This window comes from Camelina sativa, chromosome 13, assembly GCF_030686135.1.
Source record: "Camelina sativa cultivar CO46 ecotype springtype chromosome 13, ASM3068613v1".
Lineage (NCBI taxonomy): Eukaryota > Viridiplantae > Streptophyta > Magnoliopsida > Brassicales > Brassicaceae > Camelina > Camelina sativa.
In genome coordinates, this window is record NC_141892.1 from 14,576,192 (window position 1) to 14,601,043 (window position 24,852).

Below are 24,852 nucleotides of genomic sequence, written 5' to 3' on the forward strand. Positions count from 1 at the left end.
CACCATTCCCAAGCACGCAACAATGTCCTAGACTAATCACCTCCCGAATAATCAGAGCAACATTACGCCACGTAGAAGACCAAAAAGACTTAGGTGAAAGCCACAAAGTATTCAGCATACAACCCACCTTATACTTGCTTCGTAACACATGCGCCCACAAGCTATCCAAATCCTGAAGGAGTCTCCAACCTAGCTTCGCCAACAACGCGCTGTTCATCTCTACAGCCTGTCGTAACCCAAGACCTCTGTGCGTCTTTGGTAAACAGACCCTCTTCCAAGCAACCAGATGTTTGTTTCTTCTTTTCTACTGTGCTACCCCAAAGGAACAATTGCGACACTCTATCCAACTCCTTCAACAAGCTTTTTAGCATAGAAATGACACTCATGGTGTGAACCGGTATAGACATCAGCACAGCTTTAGTTAGTGAAAGGCGACCCGCTAAACTAAAACATTTGCATTTCCACCCCGCTTATTTTGATGAGACTCGTGCTAACACTTCCACAAACATCTCCTTATTCAATCTCTTCTGCCGAATGGGCATTCCCAGGTATGTACCTAAATCCTTAATGGCCGTTATACCACTCTCATCACTAATAAGCTTCCCCAAATCCCTGGACACATTATACCAAAGCTATGGGGCAAGGCTTGGAGTTATATGAGACCCACTACAGAGATCAACGGAAGTTTAATCCCCAGTCACCGGAAAATGGATAGGAGATGGTGGAGAGCACAAGCAGTGAGATACTTGATGAGATTCCAAACAGAATACACTTGTGGTCTAATGAACGTTGCTCGACACTCTGCGTTTGGAAAAGAAGCTGCCGAGATTGTACTCTCTGCTGGAGATTGGAGAAAGAAGAAGAAGAAGCAAAGGACAGAGATTGAGAAACAGGTGTGGTCGGATCACAAGCCGTGGATTCCAAGGCCAATGCTGAGTGTTCATGTGCGGATGGGAGACAAAGCATGCGAGATGAGAGTTGCAGCTTTAGAAGAGTACATGCGTTTAGCTGATCAGATCAGAGATCGGTTTCCGGAGCTCAACAAGATCTGGCTCTCTACAGAGATGAAGGAAGTTGTGGACCGAACTAAAGATTATACTCACTGGAGATTTTATTACACGCAAGTTGCGAGACAAGTCGGTAATAAATCAATGGCTGAGTATGAAGCGAGCCTTGGGAGAGAGATGAGCACGAACTATCCTCTGGTTAACTTCTTAATGGCGTCCGAAGCTGATTTCTTCGTTGGGGCATTGGGTTCCACTTGGTGTTTCCTCATCGACGGTATGAGGAATACTGGTGGAAAGGTCATGTCTGGTTATCTCAGTGTTAATAAAGATAGGTTCTGGTAACTTTACGGTTCCGCTATGTACAAAACTCTCTTATCCTTATTTCTTCATCTGTTGTACAAAGAGTTCTCAGTATAATAAAGGAAGGTTTAGTAATAGTACACAAACAGTTCAGAGAAACCGCAAACCAACTAAACTGATTCTATAAACCAATAACACCCCCTAAGAGAAGCTGAACAGAGCAAAATGGATGTTTCTTAGAGCAAACACGTTCCTTAAGAAGTCCACATATAATAAGACATTACTACATTCTCAGTAGCAATGACACCACCACCCTTTTCCAGATTCAGGTAAAAGATTCTTGAGAATGACATCATAATTGTGGGGTTACCACTTAATATAAAACAAGCAAACCTGAGATTAAACCTATAATGGTATATAAAGATTCCTACCAACCAAAAAAATATTAAATGAAGGAACTACAGCATTGATTTTCACAATTTTCAGCACAACGGGAGATAATGAAGTAACACAACTACAAAGTACATACAAAAACCCAGTGATGGAACAAAGTGAGAGCAATACAGGTGAAGAAGGCATAAAGCGATGAGCTAGCGGACAATTCTTGATAAATATAACTCTACTATAATCAGCTAACAAATGAAGAGAAGTTGAAAGAAAAATAAAACAAATCCAAGGTAAAGTGTATGGTATTCAAAGAGGATATCCAAATGCTTATTTGGGTCTCAGAGGATTCTTTTGGGCGGGCTCATTTGTTTAGAGGGGAATCCACCTCTAACAATTAATCGGGTCATCACATATCGAGATCTATTGTTATTGGGTCATGTGACTCATATCATATCCACTTAGACACTAAAAATTAGTATTACTTTTGGTTTAGGCCAATGTTTTTAAACTCGATCCGAACCAAAATACCGTCGGCTTCGCGTCACCGGATCATTGGTTCAACCAGAGCCGACCACGTATCAAAGAATAACTACTTCTTTATAAGATAAAATATTAATTTATCATTGCATATATAAACAAAACATTCCTAATTAAAATAAAATGAAAACTGAATCGAACAAAATTAATTTTATATTAATAAGAGGTTTTTTGACAAACAAAAAATTTCTAATTAACAAATCCCATTTGTAATAAAACAAATATTATTCTCCACCAAACAACATAGAATATTTTCTAATATAATTTGACAAACAATGAAGAAAACAAAAGGTTTAAAAATTATGAAGTTCCTAGCAGAGTGTATGTAGAAATTAATACCCCCATTATGTTTAATAAATATCAATATCCCCTTACAGCATATATCAAGCCCACATGTAATGCTATAAATTGCTGATTCGGTTTGATCCACTCCACCGGTTGAACCATAGTATACGAGTTTTAGCCGGTTTTTGTCGAGTGTTTAGTAGTTACCCAGACCAGAAGATCTACTGGTTCACGGTTAGACTGCTTCGGCCGGCCGGTCCGAGTCTAAAAACAATTATTTTGGCAGATTTGTTTTTTTGTTACATTTAAAAATTTCTCCTTTTTCAGACAACACAATAGAGAAATCCACATTTTTCTCTGCATTGACGATTTCCTAAACGATATACAGCACAAGATACTTTCTCTTTGAAGCCATTGATACTCATCTCTGGTTTTTAAATAATATCCTTCATTAACTTGATGGAAAGGTTGCTCATTGTTTCTCTCTGAAAAAATTAGAATTTAAACTAAATCAACACCTAATGGAATACCAGTTATACAACTTCTAACTGTTACACTTTGTTTGTAACCAAATTAATGCTCGGACTAAAAACACAAATTTGCCTACGATTCACTACGAACCAATCACAACAATCCATTAAAATGTTTTAATCAACCTATATCATGGCTATCAAACTGACGTTCAAACACCAATAACAAATCTAATTGAAGTCTCCAAATTTCAAATACAACACCAAAATTTACTAAAGACTTGGTGGATTAAGATGTTAAAAGTAGAAGAAGAGAAGGGAGTGTACATGGAGATTAAAGCTTCACTTTCAAAGGTAAAACGACGACGACAAGACAAGGTAAGGGAACAGGGGAGAATGACGTCGGAAAGTGAACGTCAGGTTGTAGATCTCTCCTCTGATTGGTCGATTTTGTTATTATGTTATTCATCAATTCAATCAAAATTGGTTTGCTGAAATGGTTTGGATTCCACAAATAATAAGACTTTACTACAATCTCACTAGTAATAACTCATTACTACAATCTCACTAGCAATGACACAACCAACCTTTTCTAGATTTAGGAAAAAAGACATTGCGGTTCCTTTCTTTGAGAATGACATCAAAATTGTGGGGTACTTAATATTCCCTCCATTAGGATGTTTAAAGTAAAAATATGTAGATTAAGGAGGGGGTATTGAACTTGATATTTTAGGAGATTTGATGGGATTTTAACATTTTAGGATTTTGAGAGATTTCAGTGTAGTTTTAGGAGATTTTGGTTATTTGGTAGAGATATTATATAATTTAATTAGAAAATGATTTGGGATTAGTGAGATTTGGTTATTGAATTTTAGGTGATTTTAGGATATTTAGAAAAGGAAAAAGAAGAGCAACTTGGACTTCAACATCCTCACTTGTTCTAGTGTTATGTATAAGTGAGATCTCTAGTTCACACTGTAGTTTCAAATCATTTACTTAAAAAAATATAATAGACACAATTTACACAGACTAACACTCTATATCAATTTAAGCTCTTCCAGTCATTCAAAGTGGAGGAGACACTGATCCGGTTTCCCTTCTGCAACCGCCTTGTCCGAGCGTGAATAAAACCAACCATTTCTCCATTTAAACTCTTTAACAGCAGTTGGCCTCTTACGAAACCCACTTTGCTCGCTATTGGAGCTGATGGCGGACTTGATAACAATGAGCCTGCGTACGAGGAGTCTTATAACATAGTCATACTTCCCGATTTTGTTTCACTTCCATTTCCTTCTGTTGAATTACCAGAGAAGGTGAGGATTGCAGTTGATACTATAGTGAGTGCCGTAGGTGCTGAGTGGAAAGAGCAAGTTGCAGCTTTGACAGCTGAGAAAAAGCAAGTAGTGAACATGCATTGACACTGCAGCAGATCAAAAGTGGCATTGGCGGAGCATCTGGCCCCTTTTGGAATTGACTTCTCATCGATGCAAAAGACTGAAATGAAGTCGACGGTCATTATTTGTTTATTCGATGGAACAAACACTTGCAGATCTTGATTCGATGAAGTCGTCATCATTATCTGTTTATCCATCCACAAAAAAAGTCATTTAAAATTAACCATGCCAAATCAAGAACAGCACACAAATACATAACAGATCGTAGGACATTAATAGTAATGTCAATAAATCTTTGTCACAACTTAAGCATTAGAAAAAAACAAAAACCAACAATATAACAACACATCAATAATTAAATAAGAAAAGAACAGAGATAAACCCTAGCTTAAGTAGATGACTAATGATTAGGTTGATGGACTTGTTGTCACTGACCTCAAGATGACGGTAGATGCTGAAATCTGTAATTCTGATTGAACGGTGGTTACTCCCACAAGTCCACAACCACCAGAGGTGGCGTGTCGGAGTCGACATTCACAGATGGATCAGCGAGATCAACTTGATTGCGCAAAAATGTCTTGAGCTGCAATGATCAACTTGATTGGCTAGGAGAAAGAGAAAGAGAATAGGAGAAGAGAACCCAAGGAGATGGGTTCTTCCAGAAAAAAAAAAAAAAAAACACTTTTTATTACAATCCTTCAAAGTTTCACCTATAAAATGTGATTTTGTAAGTCATATGTTTGTACTAAAAATGTTAAAACAATCTTCTAGAAGGGATTTATAAATTATTGATTGAATAACCAAAGATTGTGAATGATTTTATATAAATTTCAAATTCAATTGGAGGATAGGGGCTCCTTCTCTCGGTACCAAATTGATGGTTCATGGAAAGGTACGGACCCTCTTCAGGGGCTGGGTTGGTGGTGTTGTAATGCTGAAGATTCGATGATCCTTCTGGGAGCACGAAGTTTTCGACGAGAACCTTCCCCTCTACACGCGGAATTGCAAGCTCTAATCTGGGCTATGGAGTCTTTGCTAGCAGCTAGAGTTGGTTGTCAAGCTTTCGAGACAGACTGTGCAGAGTTAGTTACGATGGTGCAGATGCCGGACGATTGACCTGCTTTCTCAAACCTGTTGTAGGACTTCGTTTCGCTCCGATCTGCTTTCTCTTCGTTCACCCTGACCAAGATCCCTCGTGATTCCAACGGTAGGGCCAATTGCCTTGCTCGGTCGTCACGATCCTTAGCCTCAGAGACTTCATTTGTAAACTCTTATCCTCATGTTTGGGCAACCAATCTTGGAGTTCTTTTCTAGTTTTAATTTAATGTTTGGTTGAAAAAAAATTCAAATTTAATAACAATTGATTTCAGAGGATTTTTAAAAATCACTAATTCAATAACAATGGATTTTAAGAATACCCTAAAATCTTCTAAAATATCAAATTTAATACATCCATCCCTTAAAAACGTCTACTTTAGAAAAAATTCAACTAATCATAAACAATACTACATAATCTAAAATATTAAACTAATCTAAAAATTGCATAAAAAATTAAAAACATACAATAATATTATGAAACAAAATAACTTCTCTAAAACATCATATATTATGAAATAGAGAGGAGTATAAAACAAACAAACCGGAGTTGATATCTTGTGTTTTTATGTAATTTTAGAGCTTAATTCTTCATTGTTTTGTGCATATTCATGAGCATTTAGGTTGTTTAGGTTGCATTTTGCATCAAGTTTGTTATCTCAGATGTTGAAGTAGAGATGTACAAGAAAAGTGTTCTTTGGAGCCAAATAAGTCAATAATTAGCAGTATAATGGAAGACACACATTTGGATGCACACAAGATGATTGATGATTCGGAACCAGTCTGCAGTCCCTCAAAGATCGACTCGTATGAAGACTTTGCCTTGGGATTTAGCTCCAGAGTTCTTCATCTAAGTTATTGGAAATTGCGTAAGCTTTGCAATGGAGGTGATTTCAGGCCAATCGGATGTGCGTGTAAAGAGTTATACCTGTTTTAGTCGACGTATATACAGCCAGAGTGACGGCAGGAGCCACACGCGGCCAAGACCATCAGCCAAGCCATGGCCGTGGGAGACCATCGACCACCTCCATCGGCCAAAAGCCAACCGATTGAACTCACTTGGATCACGAACAGGAGACACCAGCGGCCAAGAGCAGCGGTCAAGTGATGGTCGATTGAAGCCATCGGTCAAGGTCATCGACCAAGAGTCGGCCGATTGAACTCTCCACGCCACGGACAGGAGCTACCAGTGGCCACCACCATCGGCCAAAGTGTGCCCGACTGTCCCAATCGGCCATCTCAATTGGCCAAGGCTTGCCCGGTTCACTTTAGTCCACACTTGTTTTAGTTTTAATCCGGGTTTGACCCAGTTTGTTTTGGGTTGACCCGGGTCCTTCTATGTTTTCCTATTAATACCCTAACCCTAATAAGGGGAGACTTATCTTTGTTTTATCTCTTGTTAAACAGCCACTTAGGGTTCTTAAGCTCATCTACTATTGGTTTGTTGAATGATTGAGTACTTCTAAGTTTTTAATAGCAATTTCTCTTTCAAATCTCTTAAGCTATAATCTCTTATTATGATTTCACAAAGATCAAACCATTTCCTTTGTGTGATCATGATGATGAGTGAGTAGATCCTTAGAACTTTGGGCTAAGTAGATTAGGGAGATAGATGATTGATCTTTGATGTCTAGGGCTTTATTTATGTGTTTCCTATCTAGTTTGGTGATTATAATGCTAGATCAGCCTTGATCATGTTGATTCTAGACTTTAGGAATTTCATGCCCAGAAAGTGTTTGATGAAATTCTTGAACCAAACTATTCAAGAGCTTTGCATTTCTAGCCAATGGAAATTGATAATTAGGGTGCTTAGTGGTATTGAGACTTGTTCTTAATGCATGCTTGCCTCTAATGGTATTTAATGATTCCTCAAAAAAAACAAGACACTTGAAAAAAAACGTGAATGAAGGAATTATCACAATTTTCAGCAGCTCGAGATAATGAAGTAACACAACTACAAAGTACATACAAAAACCCAGTGATGGAACAAAGTGAGAGCAATACAGGTGAAGAAGGCATAAAGCGATGAGCTAGCGGACAATTCTTGATAAATATAACTCTACTATAATCAGCTAACAAATGAAGAGAAGTTGAAAGAAAAATAAAACAAATCCAAGGTAAGTGTATGGTATTCAAAGAGGATACTTTGCTTGGTTTTCACTTCCCTTTCTCCAGAGAGCTCCAAAGATTATTCTCAGGGACTGCATGATTAGGGACTCCAAAGATTCTTCTCAGGGACTGCATAATTAACTAATATCATGAGATAACAACATTGACACAACCTTCAACTTCTTAGTTTTTTTTTTCTTATCAATTCCACTGGTTTCATCTTCTAAGTGAGATTGCGATTTTCCATTGACTTACCGCTATGAACTCAGAAGGGAGCCTCCAGTGACGACTCATCCCAAACCTCAGCACTTCCATTGGATGCATCTTCAACGTCTTCTTCCATAGAAAGCCTAATATATTCTCTATGTGCAAAACGGTCCCACTCAGTCAATGTAGGGTTCTCACGCTCCTGTTTCCGTTTTGACAACTCGAAATGTTATAAGAGGCATGTGCTTTCTAGAAAACAGTAAGGTTGAATATCAAATATGAAGTACCTGACGTATGAGGAACGGATCCCGTGTTTCAAATGCCATAAATTTGTTGAGATTAAAAAGGATGTTGAAGACATTTCCAGAGAGCTTTGAGCCCTTCAGGTCATGCAGCGTTATATGGCTTTCGTTCTGTGGAAGGAAACAAGAAACAATCAAACACATAACAAAATTGCAGAAGTTACAGAGAAAAACTGGGCACAATGAGTTATCATGTTGAACCTCTGGTCCGATCATATCAATCATCTGACATAAAATATCCTCAAAAAGAACAGCTTCTTGCGCCATGCACTCCATTCGATGCAACTGCTCTTCATAAAAGAATTGCATCTCATTTCGCGTAATAATCTCATTTGCATCCAAGTCTATGCACTTAAACCTAGTCCAAAATATACTTAAGTCAGACAAAAGCACTCAAAACGCTATCTGTCTGCAACTTTGGATCCTTATAACACGGCTTACCAAAATTCTAGGCTAGGCTCTGACGATTTATCTTCTTCTGCAAGTATGAAATACACAAAGTCCTCATACCCCATCTTCCCTTCAACTTTGCTAGTGAACTTCCTAGCAACCTGAGAACCAATGCTTTACTTTTATGATGATAGTCATCTTAAGAGCAATAAAAACTTTGAACAGAGGACAGAATTCTCAAACGGATGTAATATAACTACAATCTTCAAGTAGTAGGCATTAAAAATCATTCTAAAAGATCGAGATTTTTTAGACAGAACCTGGGAGAATATTCTGTCGACAATCCGGTAAGTAAGTGCGTGGTTTCCATATCTCATAAGATTTTCTTTGTCAATCAGGAAATCGTGATCTGTATCCAGCTCCCAGAACTTGCAGTATATGACATAGAAATGCTCATATGAGAAGTATCTAGATGCCAAAGTAAATAGAAAAATGTTGACGTCAAACAAAGAGAAACAAAATCATATATACAACCAATAGGATGAACTCTGTTTGTTAGTAGTACCTCAACACTTTGTTGATATCTTCTTCTTCGTCAGCATGTCGCATTGCATCAATTAAGTTTCCCCGTCTAAGCTCCCTAAATGTAAGTCGACCATTCCCAGATCTATTTATGTAGTAAAATATTCGGTAGGTGACGGTTTCAGCTGACTCATCAAAATAAAAGTTGTATCAGACAAAATGGCATCCTAAAAATGTAAGTCGACATAGCAAACAATAAATATGTTTAATTAATTTCCTTGCCTAAATGACACTTGATTCATAATGCTATTTCAGTAACAAAAAAATTCAAAACTTGGCAAATTGATCCAAATTTTGTCTTATATAAATCCAAAACTTGGAAAATTGATTCTGTGGATAACCCCTTCATGAGAAATAGAACACAAGGAAATCTAAGCTGATAAAATATCTTAAATCCAAACAGATAACTGCAACGTAATCATCTCGATGCATCAATTATCAAAGTTAGATAAGACATCATAACCATCTGACAAAGTTAGATAAGACATCATACCACAAAGCGCAGAGTTATTATTCGTTCTTCTCAATTATGATGGTAGCTAACCAAACCCCCCGCTAAGTTACTAAACATTATATTACTCAAGCAATATAAAGAGGGAGAAGGTGAGATAAAATAGGATACTGGCTAAACACTATATGAAGGTAAGACCTCACCATATCTTTCCTGGAATTCAGGTGTGGTTTGCAAGAACTCTAGCCCAGGATGTGTCGCCAACAGTTCTTTAAGTAGTGGTTTGAAATCATCCTGCCAGGTAAAAAATGTTGCGAATTAATAGTGCAAACACACGAGCAAGTAGATTAGGAAATTAACTCAGCTCTCATGACTTAATATGCAAACAAAAAGAAAATTACCTTGACAATGTAGCTCTGATCTTTCTGCTTTAATATCTTGAAGATTTGGGTCGTTGTATCCATTATCAACATGTTCCCGTTTACCCAATAATCAATAAATGCTTCTCTGCATAATCAAACACTCAAAAATGTTATACCGGTTTTTACAATACAGTGATCGCCACACACGTGATACAGTGAGAATAAAATGAGCAGGAAGCTTGAAGTACGTTGCAAACTATGCACACATGAGAATCCACAAGACAAAAAAGCATGACATCACACACCTAGTAACAAAACCTGAATTATTGACATCGATCTTTCTGAAAAGTGAAGTGGAGAAGAATGATGGGAGCTTGCAGATTTCTCTGGTGACTAATTTGAATTCTGTGTATTGGAAAGGGTAAAAGTTAGTGAGAAATTTCAGATAAATGTCACTATAAATATTGGAAAAACTATGACTTCTTACCTTGTATCTGTAGTCCATCCATGTGACCATAGAAAAAGTGATTGATTCTGAACATGCATTGCTCTCTCATCTCGCTTGGTGGTGGGCGGCCATTTTTGAAATAAAACTACAGTCATTTCAAGTTTAAAGTAAGTGTTCTTACTCCATTAGTATAGAAAGGAGGAAAAAAGAATGCACTTATCAAAACTTGCAGAAGAACCAAAGTTAAAAACCTGAGGCATTGGCTCTCTAACAGGCTCACTGACGACTTTCAGCGAAGAACCTAAGTTAGAAGGGCCTCTTTGTTTCGTTGTACGCGGTGAACCACAACTCCTTGGCGAAAGCGGAGGAGCACTTCCCGCAGGAAACATAGATGGTATAGAATTACTCGTGGCAGAATTTGAACCAGATGAACTTCCAGTTGCATTTATAGGAGCTCCACCTATAGCATCCTTGAGCAATGACGCAATCTATATATATATATATATATATATATAAACCGATTAGGCAACGAGAAGAAAAAAAAAACAAAGCTTTAGACTTCAGATTCCAGTGAATAGAGTAATTTAGAAACCAAATCACAGTAATCATTGTAAAACTCACACAATCAAACAAGAACATACTGCATAACTAACAACAACAACAAAAATCAAACTTTACACCAATCTTTAACATCACAGAGTAACCTAAGCATCATTGTAAAACTCACATAACTCATAACTAACACTATCAAAGATTCGAAATTTACAGGAATCTTCAACAGCACAGAGTAATTAGGCAACCTAAGCATCATTGCAACTCTCACTACTGAATAACTAACACTATCAAGCAGAACATAAGGACATCATTGAAACTCTCACTGCTGCATAATTAACACTATCAAAAGATTTGAACTTTACACCAAGCTTGAGCAATTCTAAAGCCAAATAAAGCAGAAACAGAGCTCAGATACCTGTCGCTGAGCTTCAGGAAGAGAAAGCCACTGGTCAAAGAGCTTCTGAGTGAATCCAGGTTTCGAAGTTAGTACAAACGAAGACATCTCTTGAAGCTGCAATAAATCTGCATCCAAACAAGCCATGTCTCCGCGAACAATCGCATCCACCATACTCATCTTGTTTCAGATGATCTAATCGCATCAACAACACCAGACGAGATAACAGTTAAGATGATAGGGATCTATGCGTTAACAAAGTTGAGATCTTTATTAACACATCGAACGAATCATCACCTTCTCTTCTCTTTTCTTTTTTATCCTTTTTCTTGTTCGATCTGAAATACCGGAAAATAAATAAAATAATATTTTTTTGACAAAAGAATAAGTAAGCAAGTGTTAAAGAATAATTTAGTATTAAAATGTAATACAAGTAGAGAGAAAAATACCAAAAAATATTGAACTTTTAAGGGGTTTGGTGTGATTTGAATATTTTAGATTTTTGTAAGATTTGATTGAGCTTTTAAACGATTTTAAACGATTTTAGATAAATCTAAGTTGAATAACATATAATTTAAAAAGATTTTTTAACATGATCAATTGAGTAACAAGTGATTTTAAGAATACTCTAAAATCTTAAGAATACTCTAAAATTTTCTAAAATATCAAATTCAGTACCCCTCTTAATACCTTTTTTGTTCAAAACAAATGTTTTGTACGATCTTTTTTGTTGAATAGAAAATACTTTATTTATTATATTGTGTCATACAAAATCTTTATCTATATACAATGGTTGGTAGATTCATACCAAAAAGTTAATAGCCGTCAAGAACATTATAGAATTATTTAACGCTGGTAAATTTTTACCTTGGATGTTTTTATCTATATAATACTATATTACTATTACTTTCTGTTAGAACCATGTATTATTTTTGACTGACGGTAAATGATATATTGTATTTTATCAATTTTAAAGTTTCATTTCTCTTAATTTTTCATAAATTTGCATTCATGATTAGGTCCACAGGTGCATATTTGCATTGTTTTTGTCCCTTATAGGTTCATGGAGTGGATCATTGAGTTTTGGAGTCAAATGGAGCAAAAGGTAGCTAAAATAAGGAGAATGAAGAAATGGAGATATAAAAGAGATATAGGGGAGGTCAAAGAATCATGAGAATAATGAGCAAAGAAAGATAAAGGAAAGAAGAGAAAGGATGATTCAGAACCAGTCAAAAGCGTCTCAATGATCGACCCAGAAGAAGATATTTCATTGAGCTTTAGCGTCAAAGCTCTTCAAACAAGTTATAGTATGTTTAGTTATCTTTCTAATGGAGGTGATTTCAAGCAAATCAGAGCTATGATGCATGAGTTATGGCAGTTTTAGTGGACGTAAGTCATTCTGGCGCTTAAAAGGGCAAAGAGTGAAAGGAGGAGTAAAACTCCAGAGGTACTAAACGGGCATCTCCTTCGGCCAAACAATCTCCGGTTCTTCCTTTTGGCGACACGCCTTCGGGCAGAGTACGACCGAAGCTTCTCATTTGTAGCAACTGGATTTCCACAATGAATTTGTTTATGGGGGAGAACAAATTCGGTAAAGTAAACCCTCTAGAAAATCAATCTAAGCTTTGATTTAGAAGAAAAGGAATTGATCTTTTAAGAACTAGGGTTTCTATCGCTAAGAACAAGAAGAGAACTCAATAATTGTATTCAATGATGGATGCTTTACAATGGAGAAGTCTTTTCCCCTTTATACATAGTTATAAATCGCACAATATATTAACTTTCCTTATCAGACGAACTGAAATAAAGAAAGTTACTCTATCTCTTAGTTCGGCCGCCGGGCGAAGTGGAAGTCGGTTCTTCACCCTCGAGGCTGGGCTTCTTCTATCCGAAGTGGGCTTAAATGACCTAACTGAGTACTTAACCGGATTCCCAATTAAATAACCAAATTGTCTTTCTGGTTTAGTTCGGTATGTCGGGGGTGCTAAATCCCGCACCAACAATTAGTCCCCCCCCAGTTCTAAATATTCGGAATTGAATTTGAATATTTTGAACTATGGAAAAGAGAATATCCGATCTAGACCATAAAGAATCATTTGATTTTACCTGGGATTCCCGCGCCACTTCAACGTGAACCGTCCGAATGACACGTGTCGTTTGCGTCACATCTGCTAGGTCGGACGTCGAAGAGCCGCGTAGGTCATAATGACTCTTCGTAGGGTTGCCGCCCATTCGACTCTATAAATACACCTCCTCCCTTCGTCATTTCTCATTTTCTGCCAACAGTGAAAGGTAATCTGCTCCGAACTCTCTTCTTTTAATTATTTATCTCCATTTTTCTACCGCACTCTCTGAACTCACATCATGGCGGGCATTTCAGATCCCTCTTTTTCGCCGGAAAGCAAAAGCGGACAATTAATTTGTCGCACCTCAAGACGCGTCGCGCAGATCGGAGAATCCAGTAGATCGGGCTCCGAAATCCCATCTCTTCTAACTCGCTGCTCAGCTGGAGCTTCATCATCACAGACTCCTCTACCAGTTCGTCATGAAGGCGGGAGTGACGAACTGACTCAAGATGTGTTGTCGCAAGAAGAAGACCGATTCGCGCCTTTAGGAATCTCAATCGAAGATATCGATCCTTTGTTAGACTATAAAGGACGAATTGGAGGTGATAAGAGTTTGAGTTCGATCAAAACCGTGAACGACATGCTGAACTCATGCGGTCTATTTAACAGCAACGTCACAATTCTGATTCCTCGAGCCGTCCAGCGCCCCTGGAACCCGCCGGAAGGTTATTTTACTGAATGTCGCCTCCTATTCCCAATCCCAGCATTGATATCACTCTACGCCCAAAGACGCAGGATAGCGATCTGCCAATTTGTCCCTGGAGCCATTTGTAACTCCATGGCTGCCCTTACCATAGCAGTCGAAGTCGGAGTTAACATTGGAGTTCAATGCTTTGAGCAACTATCCAACTTCAAGTCATCAAAGAGTCCGCATCGCTGGGAAGTGAATATGAGACCGGCACACAATTTCCTTGCTGGTCAAAGAGTTTCCAAATTCAAGAAGTGGGTGAACCATTACTTTTATGTCCACGTCGATCAGTACTCGCTCGTTAATCCATTGGGTTTCCATCGGAGAGTGTGGAATAAAAATCCTGGTAGATTTTATATTTCCAGTACGTTCTAATTGACTTCGGCACCTCTGACCAATTTTAACTTTTTCATGTCTTGCTTCCAGATCGTCCATTTTGCGCAACACGTCTAGCTCCGGACTATCACCCTGTTAGGAACACTCTACTATCCGGGAACAATCGTCGGTGGGAATTTATTACCCGTATCCGTGTTGAAACAGCGATAGGCAAACCCAGGACAACATTCCCAAGTTTCGCGAGTTCGCTGGGACGAACTGCGGAGCCAGCCGGGTCACGTGGCGTTGAATCCGACAGTCTCCAGGTCGTTCGCCGAGAAACCCAGGCTGCCATCGAAGCTGATATCAATCCTCCTCAGGACCGGTCTAATGTTGATCCTGTTCAGGATCGGACCGTCGTCGATCTCACTCGAACTTCCGAAGAAGACGTCGACACGGTCGATGTTGCAAAAGACGATACCCCTCCCCTAGCTTTAGGGAATGCCGACCCTCCAAACGATGAAGAAGATGTTCCTCAGCTCGGAGCTGGACCAAAAAGGAAAAAGAGGAAACACAAAAAGAAGGCGCCGCAACCAGAAGCAAACCGCAAACGCTCAGCTAAAGACGCTGGACTGGAATCTGCCGACCGATTCCGTCTAGCAAGAGAAAATGACAAAACGGATCGGTTTGCCTTTGAGTATTTCGGTGATACCCCTTTGGTCACAAGTCGTGATGCTTCAGGCGAACTTTTCCGAACCTTGAAGATCTCCAGTCGAATTCTTCCGTCAGCGGACGAACTGGAGTTCCAACAAGCGTTTCTTGACGTCGCCGAATCCCACTTAATGGTTAGCCTTATAATTTTCTTTAACTTGTTCAAACTTTGTGCGGGCAAGACTGACGTATGTTCTTTGAATTCATAGACTGCCGCCAGGATGAATACGCTGACTCAGTTATATGATAGGCGAGTCAAAAGCGATAAAAAGTCTGGATTCAAGCTTGAAAAGGTGAAGGAATGCGCGGAACAAATCCGAGTTGCCAGCAAAGCTAAGGACGAGAGGATCAAGGAGCTTGAAGCTCTTCTCGCTGAAAAGGACGGTATCATCGCCAAATCCGAACTGAGGATTGGCGAACTGAATTCCCGAGCGCTTATTCTCGAAGAAAAGAAATCCAAACTGCAGGGAGCATGCAACGAGTTGAAAATCAAACTCGACTTTGAAGTTAAAAGACTTCGGCGGGATCGTTTGGAGAAGGTGGAGCGAACAGCGAAGAAAGTGCAGACTCGATTGAATAAGGTCAAGGCTTATTTAGTCGAACAAGAGAAGATTCGCCCCTTGGAAGACCTGTTAAACCAAGCTACCGGAGTGCAGGAAACTGTGCAATATCTGATCGAGAAGGGGGTCGTTATTCCTGAGGAGTGAATCGCGGAGGTTGATAAGAACAAGGCCAAAGCCGAGGAAACTATCCAAGCGATCGACGTCCTCGAACTGAATGAAAACGACCTCGTCATGTCCCCTGATCAGCTGGGCTACGGACTTCTTCACCCCGGAACGATGGCTCCGGACTCCGTCTACCATCCGTATGGCTCCAATGCCGAGAGCTTCCAAGCCGATTTGACCGGTGCTTTAGACGCTAATCTTTAATTTTTTGTTTTTGCCCCAAAATTCATTATGTATGGGTTTGAATACCCTTGTAAAACATTGCCGACTTGTTCGGCCCATTCTCCCTTTTGAAACTTTTTCTTCTTTTTTGGTGCCAGAATTTTTCCTTTTGCCAAAAAGGAAAACTCAACAAATTCTCGAAATTTGTACTTTTGCCATTTTGCACAGAATATGGAAATTTCACACCCCAGTGTGCATGTAAATCAACCAGCGCGATCTCCGAACTAAACAATTCTTGAAAACTTTAAACTAGAGCGATGTCGAACTCTATTAGCAGCGTGGAATCCCCTCTTATCGGGAATGGTGTCCCGACGTTCTGGAATGCCGAAGCTATCGAAAGGAAGATGGCATACTACCCGAACATCCGAGCTCCTTGGATGCTGATGTTCCGCGTCAAACCGGAAGAGAGACGTGACCTGGAAGAATTTCTTCATCAGGTGGAAGACCTTCACACGGAGTACCGCGATCGACTCGCCGCACTCGAACAAGCGCAATGCAAATTGCTGCTCAAGCTTGAGATGCTCGAATCCCACCCAAAAGATTGGATCGAGAATGGATTCGAGAGGATAGCGGCCCTACCGCCATGCCTGGTTGCGTATTGCAACAAGTGCCGAAAGGAAGCAGGTCGGAAACCGACACACATGGATCCTACCCTGATTGGTGACTTCATTCCAGGAAACGTCAAGCCGTTTTATATTAACAGGCGTGCTAGTGATGTCGAGCTTGCTGAAGCTGATACCTTCTTTCGTCAGGTAACTATCGCGAGACATCCTGCAATATCCGCTTCCAAACTAATCCATTGTTGACTTTGCTTATGCAGATCGCAGGTACACATCAACAATTGAACCAGGATCTCCAGTACTTTCATATGAAAAAGGTAGGATCGACCGCCAGCTGAAGACTTTAGAATCTGAAGTTGCCATACTTAAGGCAAAAAGGAAAAAGACTATTGACTTGTTGGATGAGTCCGAATAGAAGGCCAGAGCATTGGAAACTCGCCCCGAGGACTGGGAGAAGACCGGGCTGCAGCTGTTGTGGCCGATGCCAAAACGACTCAAGACGAGTGTTCGTGAGATCGCAACAAATGGCGCACCAGTTCGGAATTAACATGTGTTATTTGAAATAAAAATTATTTGAGTATGTAATAAGATTCCGCCGCATTGTAGCAGGCGAATTACACTATTTGAGTATTTAAAGTTTGCTATTTTTATTGCTGAAAAATGTACCGGAAGCGAGACGTCTCCCGGCTTATATCCGGCAATTTTTATTAAACGATGGTAGAAAACATTAATCAAACTTTAAAAATTAAGCTATTTAGCCTTAACGGGATACGTTTGGTCGGAGAGCGAGATACTGGGCTCGGTTTATCTCCTTTGCTTTAGTTCAGATGCTGGACTGCGAAATTATTCTCTGGGTTTGGCTAACCATTCCGTCCGAACTAAAGTTTGGGTGCGAAATAAATACTCTGGGTTCGGCTTATCCCAAAATTAAAAGATCGGGTGCGGAATAAATACTCTGGGTCCGGCTTATCCCTAAATTAAAAGATCGGGTGCGGAATAAATACTCTGGGTCTGGCTTATCCCTACATATGAAAGTCGGGTGCGAAATAAATACTCTGGGTTTGGCGAAATAACAACTCTGGGTTTGGAATTTTGATAGATTTTAGGGAAGTTGATATGATTTTCTGTAAAATTCTTTCAAATCCTACCTAAAACCATGAGATTTGGATTTCTGTATTTTTAACTAAACAAATCCTCTCAAATCCTCCAGAATCCCTAAAAGTCATTAAAATCCAAATGCATAAACTATTTTGAATAACAGTGGATTTTAAAGTAGTTTTTTAAATCATCAGTTCAATAACAGTGGATTTTAATAGACTTTTAAAAATCCATGATTGAATAACATAGGATTTGTAAATTTTACACAAATCATTTAAATGTCAAGTGGAATACACCCCCCTAAATCTATTGGAAAGACTTCTTATCTTTTGTTTAGCAGCTTTGAGGGTTCTTAAACTTGTTCTTGATTTGTTGAATCTTTATTTACTTCTAAGTTTTTAATAGTAATCTCCTTTTCATATCTTTTAATTGACAATCTCTAGTTATGATTTCACAAACATCAAGCTTAAACCTTTGTGTGATCATAGCCCACATGTTTAGGGTTCAAGTGTTCCCTTATGTAAGCTTGCCTATATAAAGGCTTAGACCCTCAAATGTAAAGACTAGACTCGATACGCAATAGAGTACTTTTCTCTCATTTTTCTCTCGTTCTTTAGTGATTGGAAACGAAATCCTAGAAGCTTCATGAACCGGGTTCGTAATCTTCTAGTCTGACCGTATCACGAGAAGCACCATCACTCGTGTGTCATCACATCGATCCATCTGTTTCCGTCTAGAGCCGATCGAGTCGAGCATCTCCTCGTGAATCTCTATTTCCCCCTCGTTCTTACATCTCTTGGAGCTATTCCTGTCGAGTCTCCTAGTCGGATAGCTTCTCCATGTTCCACAACCTAGTCCGAGATGTCCGTTCATATTTGTTCCGTTGTTCAGTCTTCCGCCCGTATGTTCGCATGAACGACCGTGACCAGGGGTCATATCACCATCTCTCGACCCTCATACATCAAAAGCCGGCTGAACTCCACATTCATCTCACGACCCGTCCGAGACCCCTGCGATAACTACAGAAACTGCACCTCCATACGGTCCATCGCCTCCCGAGGAAAATACTTGTGGTAGAACTCCTCCATGAAATCAACCCAAGTTATCTCACTCTGCGCCCTCATGGCAGCCACCAACCACCACCACAAATAAGCATCGTCTGCCAGGTGGTGGACCCCTATGTCCACCCAATACTCTTGAGGACATCTGAGAGGCTGGAAGTTGCGTTCCAGCCTCGTCCTCCAGGCTTCAGCCATAGTAGGATAGGCTAACCGTAAACTGACACCGCCCACACTGGCTCCACCGGTTTCATCGGTTCCACCGTCGCCTACGTCCACACTCACTGACCCCTCCTGGAATGCCTGCAACTCGTCGGCGCCCTCAACTGTCACTAGAAACTTGGCGTCTGCCCCTACCATGACCAGCGACAACACTACCTTTAACCATCTACACTACTAAACATCCCATAGTACTTAATTAAACAAACCACATAAACATTACTAACCAACCATAATACCAATAATAAACCAATATCCAATAACATGCACAGCAGAAGACATATCAAACCAACTCCAATACAACATTCCATTCATAACCATTATATCCAACAACCTAGCATACTTCTATACAAGGTTCGAACAACATATAAATACAACCAAAACACAATAACCAAGCTCCAAGACCATCCTACTCAGTGAGGCGATCCTCTCATCAACTGGTCTATACACACAAACGAAAAGATAATCACAATCAATACACAGACAAGCAAACCAGGTAATTCTGAACAAAGCATAACTCTACGACCTTTCGTCGACCGACGCACCACTTGCATCGATCGGTGCAACATCTTTGTCTCGAACAACAAACTCCTTTCGTCGATCAATGCAACCTCAGATGCATCGACCGATACACTCCTTGCATCTATCGATGCAGTCACGCGGAGCATATCTGAACATGATCTCCACCGACTTCTCTTGGTTCTGTGATGCCAAAACGTCCTCGAAAGGCCACAAAACACAAAGGCAAACTGATGTGAGCACCGGACCGGAGACGCGGCCAGGAACACTCGCACCAGACCCGGACACCGACGGAACATGTGTATCACCCGCGAAACAACTCGGAGCTAGCATGCCGAGGATCACTCCCGGTGTAACCACGCGGAGCAAGAGCTCATCCAGGGCTTGCAAGCAAAGGATCAACCACTTCGTCCAAACCTTCGTCCAAGAAGACCAAGAGATCGACTCGGCCAAGGCAACCATCGGCGAGACCGTCCGTACGGCCTTCGTCCTTACCCAAGGATGAGGGCACCAAAGACGGTAGGATCATGACTCATACTCTTTTTCCTTACTTCGGGTTTTTCCCATGAGGTTTACCGGAGAAGGTTTTAACGAGGCGACGAGTCCTACCGCACAATGCCGCATTTAACCCAAGGACGCATGCAACGCCGAGTTTAACATCAGTGACGTGGCAATCCGAGCTCGGCCTAAGGACGCGGCCTTTCTATTGTCTTTTTCCTTTAAACTTTGCGTTTTGATTTTATCTAGAGTCTTCCCTTGTGAACGTTGGAAAAGTGTGACGTGTGTGGCCTTGTTTAAACCACATAGAGGGCAACGTGTTCATCGTCTGTGGAGACGCGTCAAGGGCAACGTGTGCGGACCATAGCGAGTCCGCGTATCCCTAGTCCCCTCTAAACTCTTACACTATTTAAACTTCCAACGCCCCTAGCTTAGACTCAATAGACTTGAATGAAATCATAGTTTTCCAAAGAGAGAATCTTTGCTTCTTGTCTCAACCCTCTTTCTCGAAACAAAGTCCGGGACTTAGGTTGAAAGAAACCCTAGAAGGATCGATCCAGGATTGCTCTTCTTCTAGTCGGCGTACGACGCTCACCACCGCTCGTGTACACCGCCGGTTCAATCCGTACCATCATCACCGCATGACGTCCGATTCAGATCGTTAGTTGTGTCTCACTTCGACTCCATCATCCTCTAGAGAACCGAGGTCGAGTTTCTTACTCGATTCGCTAGCCACCGTCCGTACTCCCTAGTCCGTCTGTCCGCTACCGCGTTCAGCCGTCCGTACCATCTGTCTTTCATCACCTTCCGTTCTATTCCGTATTCTATCCGTCCATTTCCCCTTAAAACTCGCCTCCATAACTCATTCTCTCTCTACTTTCATCCCACCTCCCTTTGTCCGAGAAAAGTACTTGTCTTTCCATCCGTCCAACGACGTAGAACTCCGTCCGAGCCTCTAGGCCGTCCGACGTTCACATCAGCTGGTATCAGAGGTAAAAGGTTCTACCTAAAGGTTGTATCTTTCTGAAACCGCAGATCTTTTCTCTCTTATCGTTAAAGTTTTCGTTTTGTCAAGTGCGGTTCCTTATTTGCATCTCTAGAATTGCATAGATCCGATAGTACCGCCATTAGATCGTTTGTTCATCTTGTTTTCTTCGTTTGTTCATCATTTTTCTTGACTAGGACGCGTTAGATCCATAAAGTACAGTGATTTGTGTCTAGTTTGTATTGTGGTTCCAAAAGTTGTACTTTTTGTGCGTGTGTTTTTTTTGTGCGTGTGTTTGCTTTTAGGCGCGTGTAGTTGCTTTTTGTTAGTCATCGGTTGTACGTTTGTCTTGTTGTCATATCAATCTTTGACTATCCAAATAATATCTTATCCGGCAACTTTGGACGCGTGTATTCACGAATATTCGTTTTGTTTGAACGAGGTACGTGACTCACTCGGCCAGCGCATCGCGTACGGACCAAATTCACGTCATCGTTCAAGAACCGTCTCCTGTTCGTGATATCAACCGTCTATGACCCGAATTCTGTTCGAGTCGACAACCGTTGGAGTTTACCGTCCATCATACGACCACCGTCTGTACCACAGTCGCTATGGACGCACAACAACATCCGGAGATTCCGCTACCACCGCCAGAGATCGGTGCCACCTTAATGGCCCTTCGTAACAACATAGAACAATTAGCCGAACGAATGGTCCGACTTGAACTCGCCAACCCTGTGAGAGAAGATCCGCCGCCCGTACAGCGACGAAGACAAGAACCGGCACAAAGTGACCCGTCCGACGATGAGCATGAGCCACGTCTGAGGCAACGTTACCGTCGTGATGATCGGTATGAAGAAGCTCCACGTCCGATCAAAACAGGACACAAATTATCAGCTCCGCCCTTCGCTGGCAAGTTCGACCCCGAGGCGTACCTCGACTAGGAGAGTCGAATGGATCACATCTTTTCCTGCTACAACTACCCGGAAATACGCAAGATTTCGTATGCCGTAGCACAATTCACCGACTATGCACTCACATGGTGGGACCGCCTGGTTGCTGAATAGCGTCGCAACCATGACCGGCCTATTGCCATTTGGGAGGTCATGAAAGCCATTATGAGACGTCGCTACATCCCACCGCTCTATCACCGCAAGCTCCAAAAGAAATTTTGGAGACTCACTCAAGGCTCGCGGTCCGTTGAGGAATACTACGAGGAGTTCGAGCACTTAAGCAACCGGCTCCAAGTAGAGGATACCGAGGAGTCTCTAATGGCCCAGTTTCTCGATGGCTTACAAGACCGGATTGTGCGCAAGGTCGAGCGCCAACCGTACCAAGGATTTGAGGAACTATTGCATCTTTCAATGCAAATAGAAACCCAAATCAAGAAGAAGCTCGCAGCCACAAGCCGGACTCGAACCCAAGGTGTTCCTAACTGGTCGCCAAACGCATCGCCATCCAACCGACCATAAGAGAAGTCTAAAACGGTCGTTGTCGACTCGCGGTTCAAGCCCAAGGATTCGATCAGGGACAACCGACAAGATCCCCGCAAGACGACCAATGATGTGCGGAGCCAGGAGATCATTTGTTACAAATTCCAAGGCCGAGGCCATTATGCCCGCGACTGTCCAAACGCCCGTACCATGATCATCACCGAGTCCGGAGAGCTCGAGTCTGAAGGAGAAATGGCCGAGGGACAAGACCGAGATGTGTCGGACATGGAGGAGGCCATAGCCAAACCTGACGATGGAGAGCTTCTGATGATCAGACGCATCCTCAACACCAGCCACGAACCGGATGACTCCAACCAGCACGACAACATCTTTCACACGTGATGCACGGTAAGCGGGAAGGTATGTGGCTTGATCATTGACGGAGGCTCCTTTACGAATGTAGCGAACTCCATCATGGTCAAGAAACTTTATTTACCGACCACATGTCATCCCAAGCCTTATAAGCTTAAGTGGTTAGACGATATGACTGTGATACGCGTGAAGGACCAAGTCCTCGTCCCTTTTAGTGTCGGACCGTACAAGGACCAAGTCCTATGTGATGTAGTACCGATGCAAGCTAACCACCTATTGTTAGGAAGACCATGGCAGTTTGATAAGGGAACGTCGCATTGCGGTCGCACCAACCAGTATACGTTTGTACACGATAACAAACGTATAAGCCTAAAACCCTTAACTCCGACACAAGTTAGGGAAATGCAAATGAAGCTGTCTAAGGATTCGGACCCTAAATTGAACTTCCTAATTCAGTCAAGTGACGTTAGAAAGTCCATTAGGGACGCCAACCAAGTGTTATTGATAGTTTTTAGAGATTTGTTGGTTGAAGGTATAGGCGGCTTAGAGGACACACTTCTAGACGTTATCAAGGACGTCCTTAGGAGATATTCGGACGTATTCCCGGACAAACTGCCCAAAGAATTACCACCACTCAGGGGCATCGAGCACGTTATCGACTTAGTTCCCAGAGCACAACTGCCCAACCATCCCAAGTACAGAGTGAACCCGGAAGAAGCCAAGGAGTTAGAGCGACAAGTGTCCGAACTCATGTCCCAAGGCTATGTCTGAGAAAGCCTTAGCCCATGTGTTGTCCCTGTCCTGCTTGTACCAAAGAAACACGGATCATGGCGCATGTGCGTCGACTATCGGGCCGTGAATAACATTACGATCAAGTACCGGCACCCGATTCCGCGACTGGATACCACCAAGTACCAGCACCCGGTTCAACCATTTTCTCCAAGATCGACCTCAAACGTGGATACCACCAAGTGAGGATGAAGGAAGGAGATGAATGGAAAACCGCCTTCAAAACCAAGCAAGGTTTGTACGAATGGTTGGTAATGCCATTCGGTTTAATTAATGCACCCTCTACCTTTATGCAGTTAATGAACCATGTTTTGAGGGCCTTTATCAACAAGTTCGTTGTTGTTTATTTCGATGATATCCCCGTTTATAGCTCCTGCCTTTCGGACCATGTCGAGCACTTGGAACATGTTTTAAACACTCTCCGCGAAGAGCAACTGTACGCCAACTTGAAAAAGTGCGTCTTTTCTGCTAATGAACTTGTATTCTTAGGCTTTGTTGTCAGTAAACAGGGACTAAAGGTAGATGGCAAGAAGATCCAAGCCATAGAAGAATGGTCCACACCAACTAGCATCTCCCACGTCAGCTTTTAACGACGTTTTATACGAGACTTCAGCACCGTTACCGCACCCCTTACCGCGGTGATCAAGAAGAACCAGGAGTTCAAGTGGGGTACCGAACAAAAACGAGCCTTCCTGGAACTCAAGAAGCGTCTCACCCAAGCTCCCCTCCTTTTCCTGCCCGACTTCAACAAGACCTTCAAGGTGGAATGCGACGCATCCGGCATTGGCATTGGAGCTGTTCTCACATAAGGCGGTAAACCGGTGGCATATTTCAGCGAGAAGCTCAGCGGCGCAACCCTTAGCTATCCCACTTATTACAAGGAGGTGTACACGCTGGTCAGTGCCATGGAGACTTGGCAGCACTACTTGCTCGCTCGGGAGTGCGTAATCCACACATACCATAAGACTTTGAAGCACTTGCGCGGCCAAACCAATCTCAAGAAGAGGCATGTGAAGTGGCTAGAGTTCATCAAATCCTTCCCATACGTTATCAGGTATAAGAAAGGAAAGGAAAACGTCGTAGCTGATGCCCTTTCCCGAAGACACGCCTTGATCACCACCATGGACGCCAAAGTATTGGGGTTCGAGATCATCAAGGACGCGTACGCAGATAATGCAGAGTTTGGAGAATGTTTCAAGAACTTTGGCAAAGGCAACTATGCAGAGTTCTATGTGTATGAGGGCTATTTATTCAGAGGT

General features: G+C 41.5%; 4 protein-coding genes across 4 annotated transcripts; 3 read left to right on the plus strand and 1 right to left on the minus strand.

Annotated features, from left to right (window-relative positions):
- The first annotated feature begins 643 nt into the window (after positions 1-643).
- On the plus strand, positions 644-1,444 carry LOC147929573 (uncharacterized). The gene has a single exon (XM_087482210.1). The coding sequence runs from the start codon at positions 657-659 to the stop codon at positions 1,347-1,349; it is 693 nt and encodes a 230-aa protein (XP_087338336.1). The 5' UTR covers positions 644-656; the 3' UTR covers positions 1,350-1,444.
- A 5,935-nt stretch (positions 1,445-7,379) lies between these two features.
- LOC147929574 (serine/threonine protein phosphatase 2A regulatory subunit B''beta-like) lies at positions 7,380-11,712 on the minus strand. Its single transcript, XM_087482211.1, has 13 exons — positions 11,297-11,712; positions 10,578-10,814; positions 10,366-10,471; positions 10,184-10,283; positions 9,918-10,023; positions 9,720-9,810; positions 9,049-9,190; positions 8,804-8,951; positions 8,535-8,644; positions 8,295-8,451; positions 8,079-8,204; positions 7,840-7,993; positions 7,380-7,713 (listed from the first exon to the last, which is right to left on the minus strand). Exons 1-12 carry the CDS (start codon positions 11,453-11,455, stop codon positions 7,850-7,852), a joined length of 1,626 nt encoding a protein of 541 aa, XP_087338337.1. The 5' UTR covers positions 11,456-11,712; the 3' UTR covers positions 7,380-7,713; positions 7,840-7,849.
- Positions 11,713-13,639: 1,927 nt separating this feature from the next.
- Positions 13,640-15,822, plus strand: LOC109128359 (meiosis-specific protein ASY2-like). The gene is made up of 3 exons (XM_019234568.2): positions 13,640-14,453; positions 14,516-15,249; positions 15,325-15,822. The coding sequence occupies exons 1-3, from the start codon at positions 13,640-13,642 to the stop codon at positions 15,820-15,822; spliced, it is 2,046 nt and encodes a 681-aa protein (XP_019090113.2).
- Positions 15,823-22,975: 7,153 nt separating this feature from the next.
- Positions 22,976-23,575, plus strand: LOC147929575 (uncharacterized). The gene has a single exon (XM_087480661.1). The coding sequence runs from the start codon at positions 22,976-22,978 to the stop codon at positions 23,573-23,575; it is 600 nt and encodes a 199-aa protein (XP_087336787.1).
- Positions 23,576-24,852: the final 1,277 nt, after the last annotated feature.

Bases quoted from the DNA above. Each gene is read 5' to 3' on its own strand.
- LOC147929573 (XM_087482210.1), top strand. From the start codon at position 657: ATGAGACCCACTACAGAGATCAACGGAAGTTTAATCCCCAGTCACCGG.
- LOC147929574 (XM_087482211.1), bottom strand. From the start codon at position 11,455: ATGAGTATGGTGGATGCGATTGTTCGCGGAGACATGGCTTGTTTGGAT. The intron at 10,284-10,365 runs GTAAGAAGTCAT...TCCAATACACAG, and splicing joins GGATGGACTACAGATACAAG to AATTCAAATTAGTCACCAGA. The intron at 8,952-9,048 runs GTACTACTAACA...TTTGGCATCTAG, and splicing joins GATATCAACAAAGTGTTGAG to ATACTTCTCATATGAGCATT.
- LOC109128359 (XM_019234568.2), top strand. From the start codon at position 13,640: ATGGCGGGCATTTCAGATCCCTCTTTTTCGCCGGAAAGCAAAAGCGGA. The intron at 14,454-14,515 runs GTACGTTCTAAT...TCTTGCTTCCAG, and splicing joins TGGTAGATTTTATATTTCCA to ATCGTCCATTTTGCGCAACA. The intron at 15,250-15,324 runs GTTAGCCTTATA...TTGAATTCATAG, and splicing joins TCGCCGAATCCCACTTAATG to ACTGCCGCCAGGATGAATAC.
- LOC147929575 (XM_087480661.1), top strand. From the start codon at position 22,976: ATGACTGTGATACGCGTGAAGGACCAAGTCCTCGTCCCTTTTAGTGTC.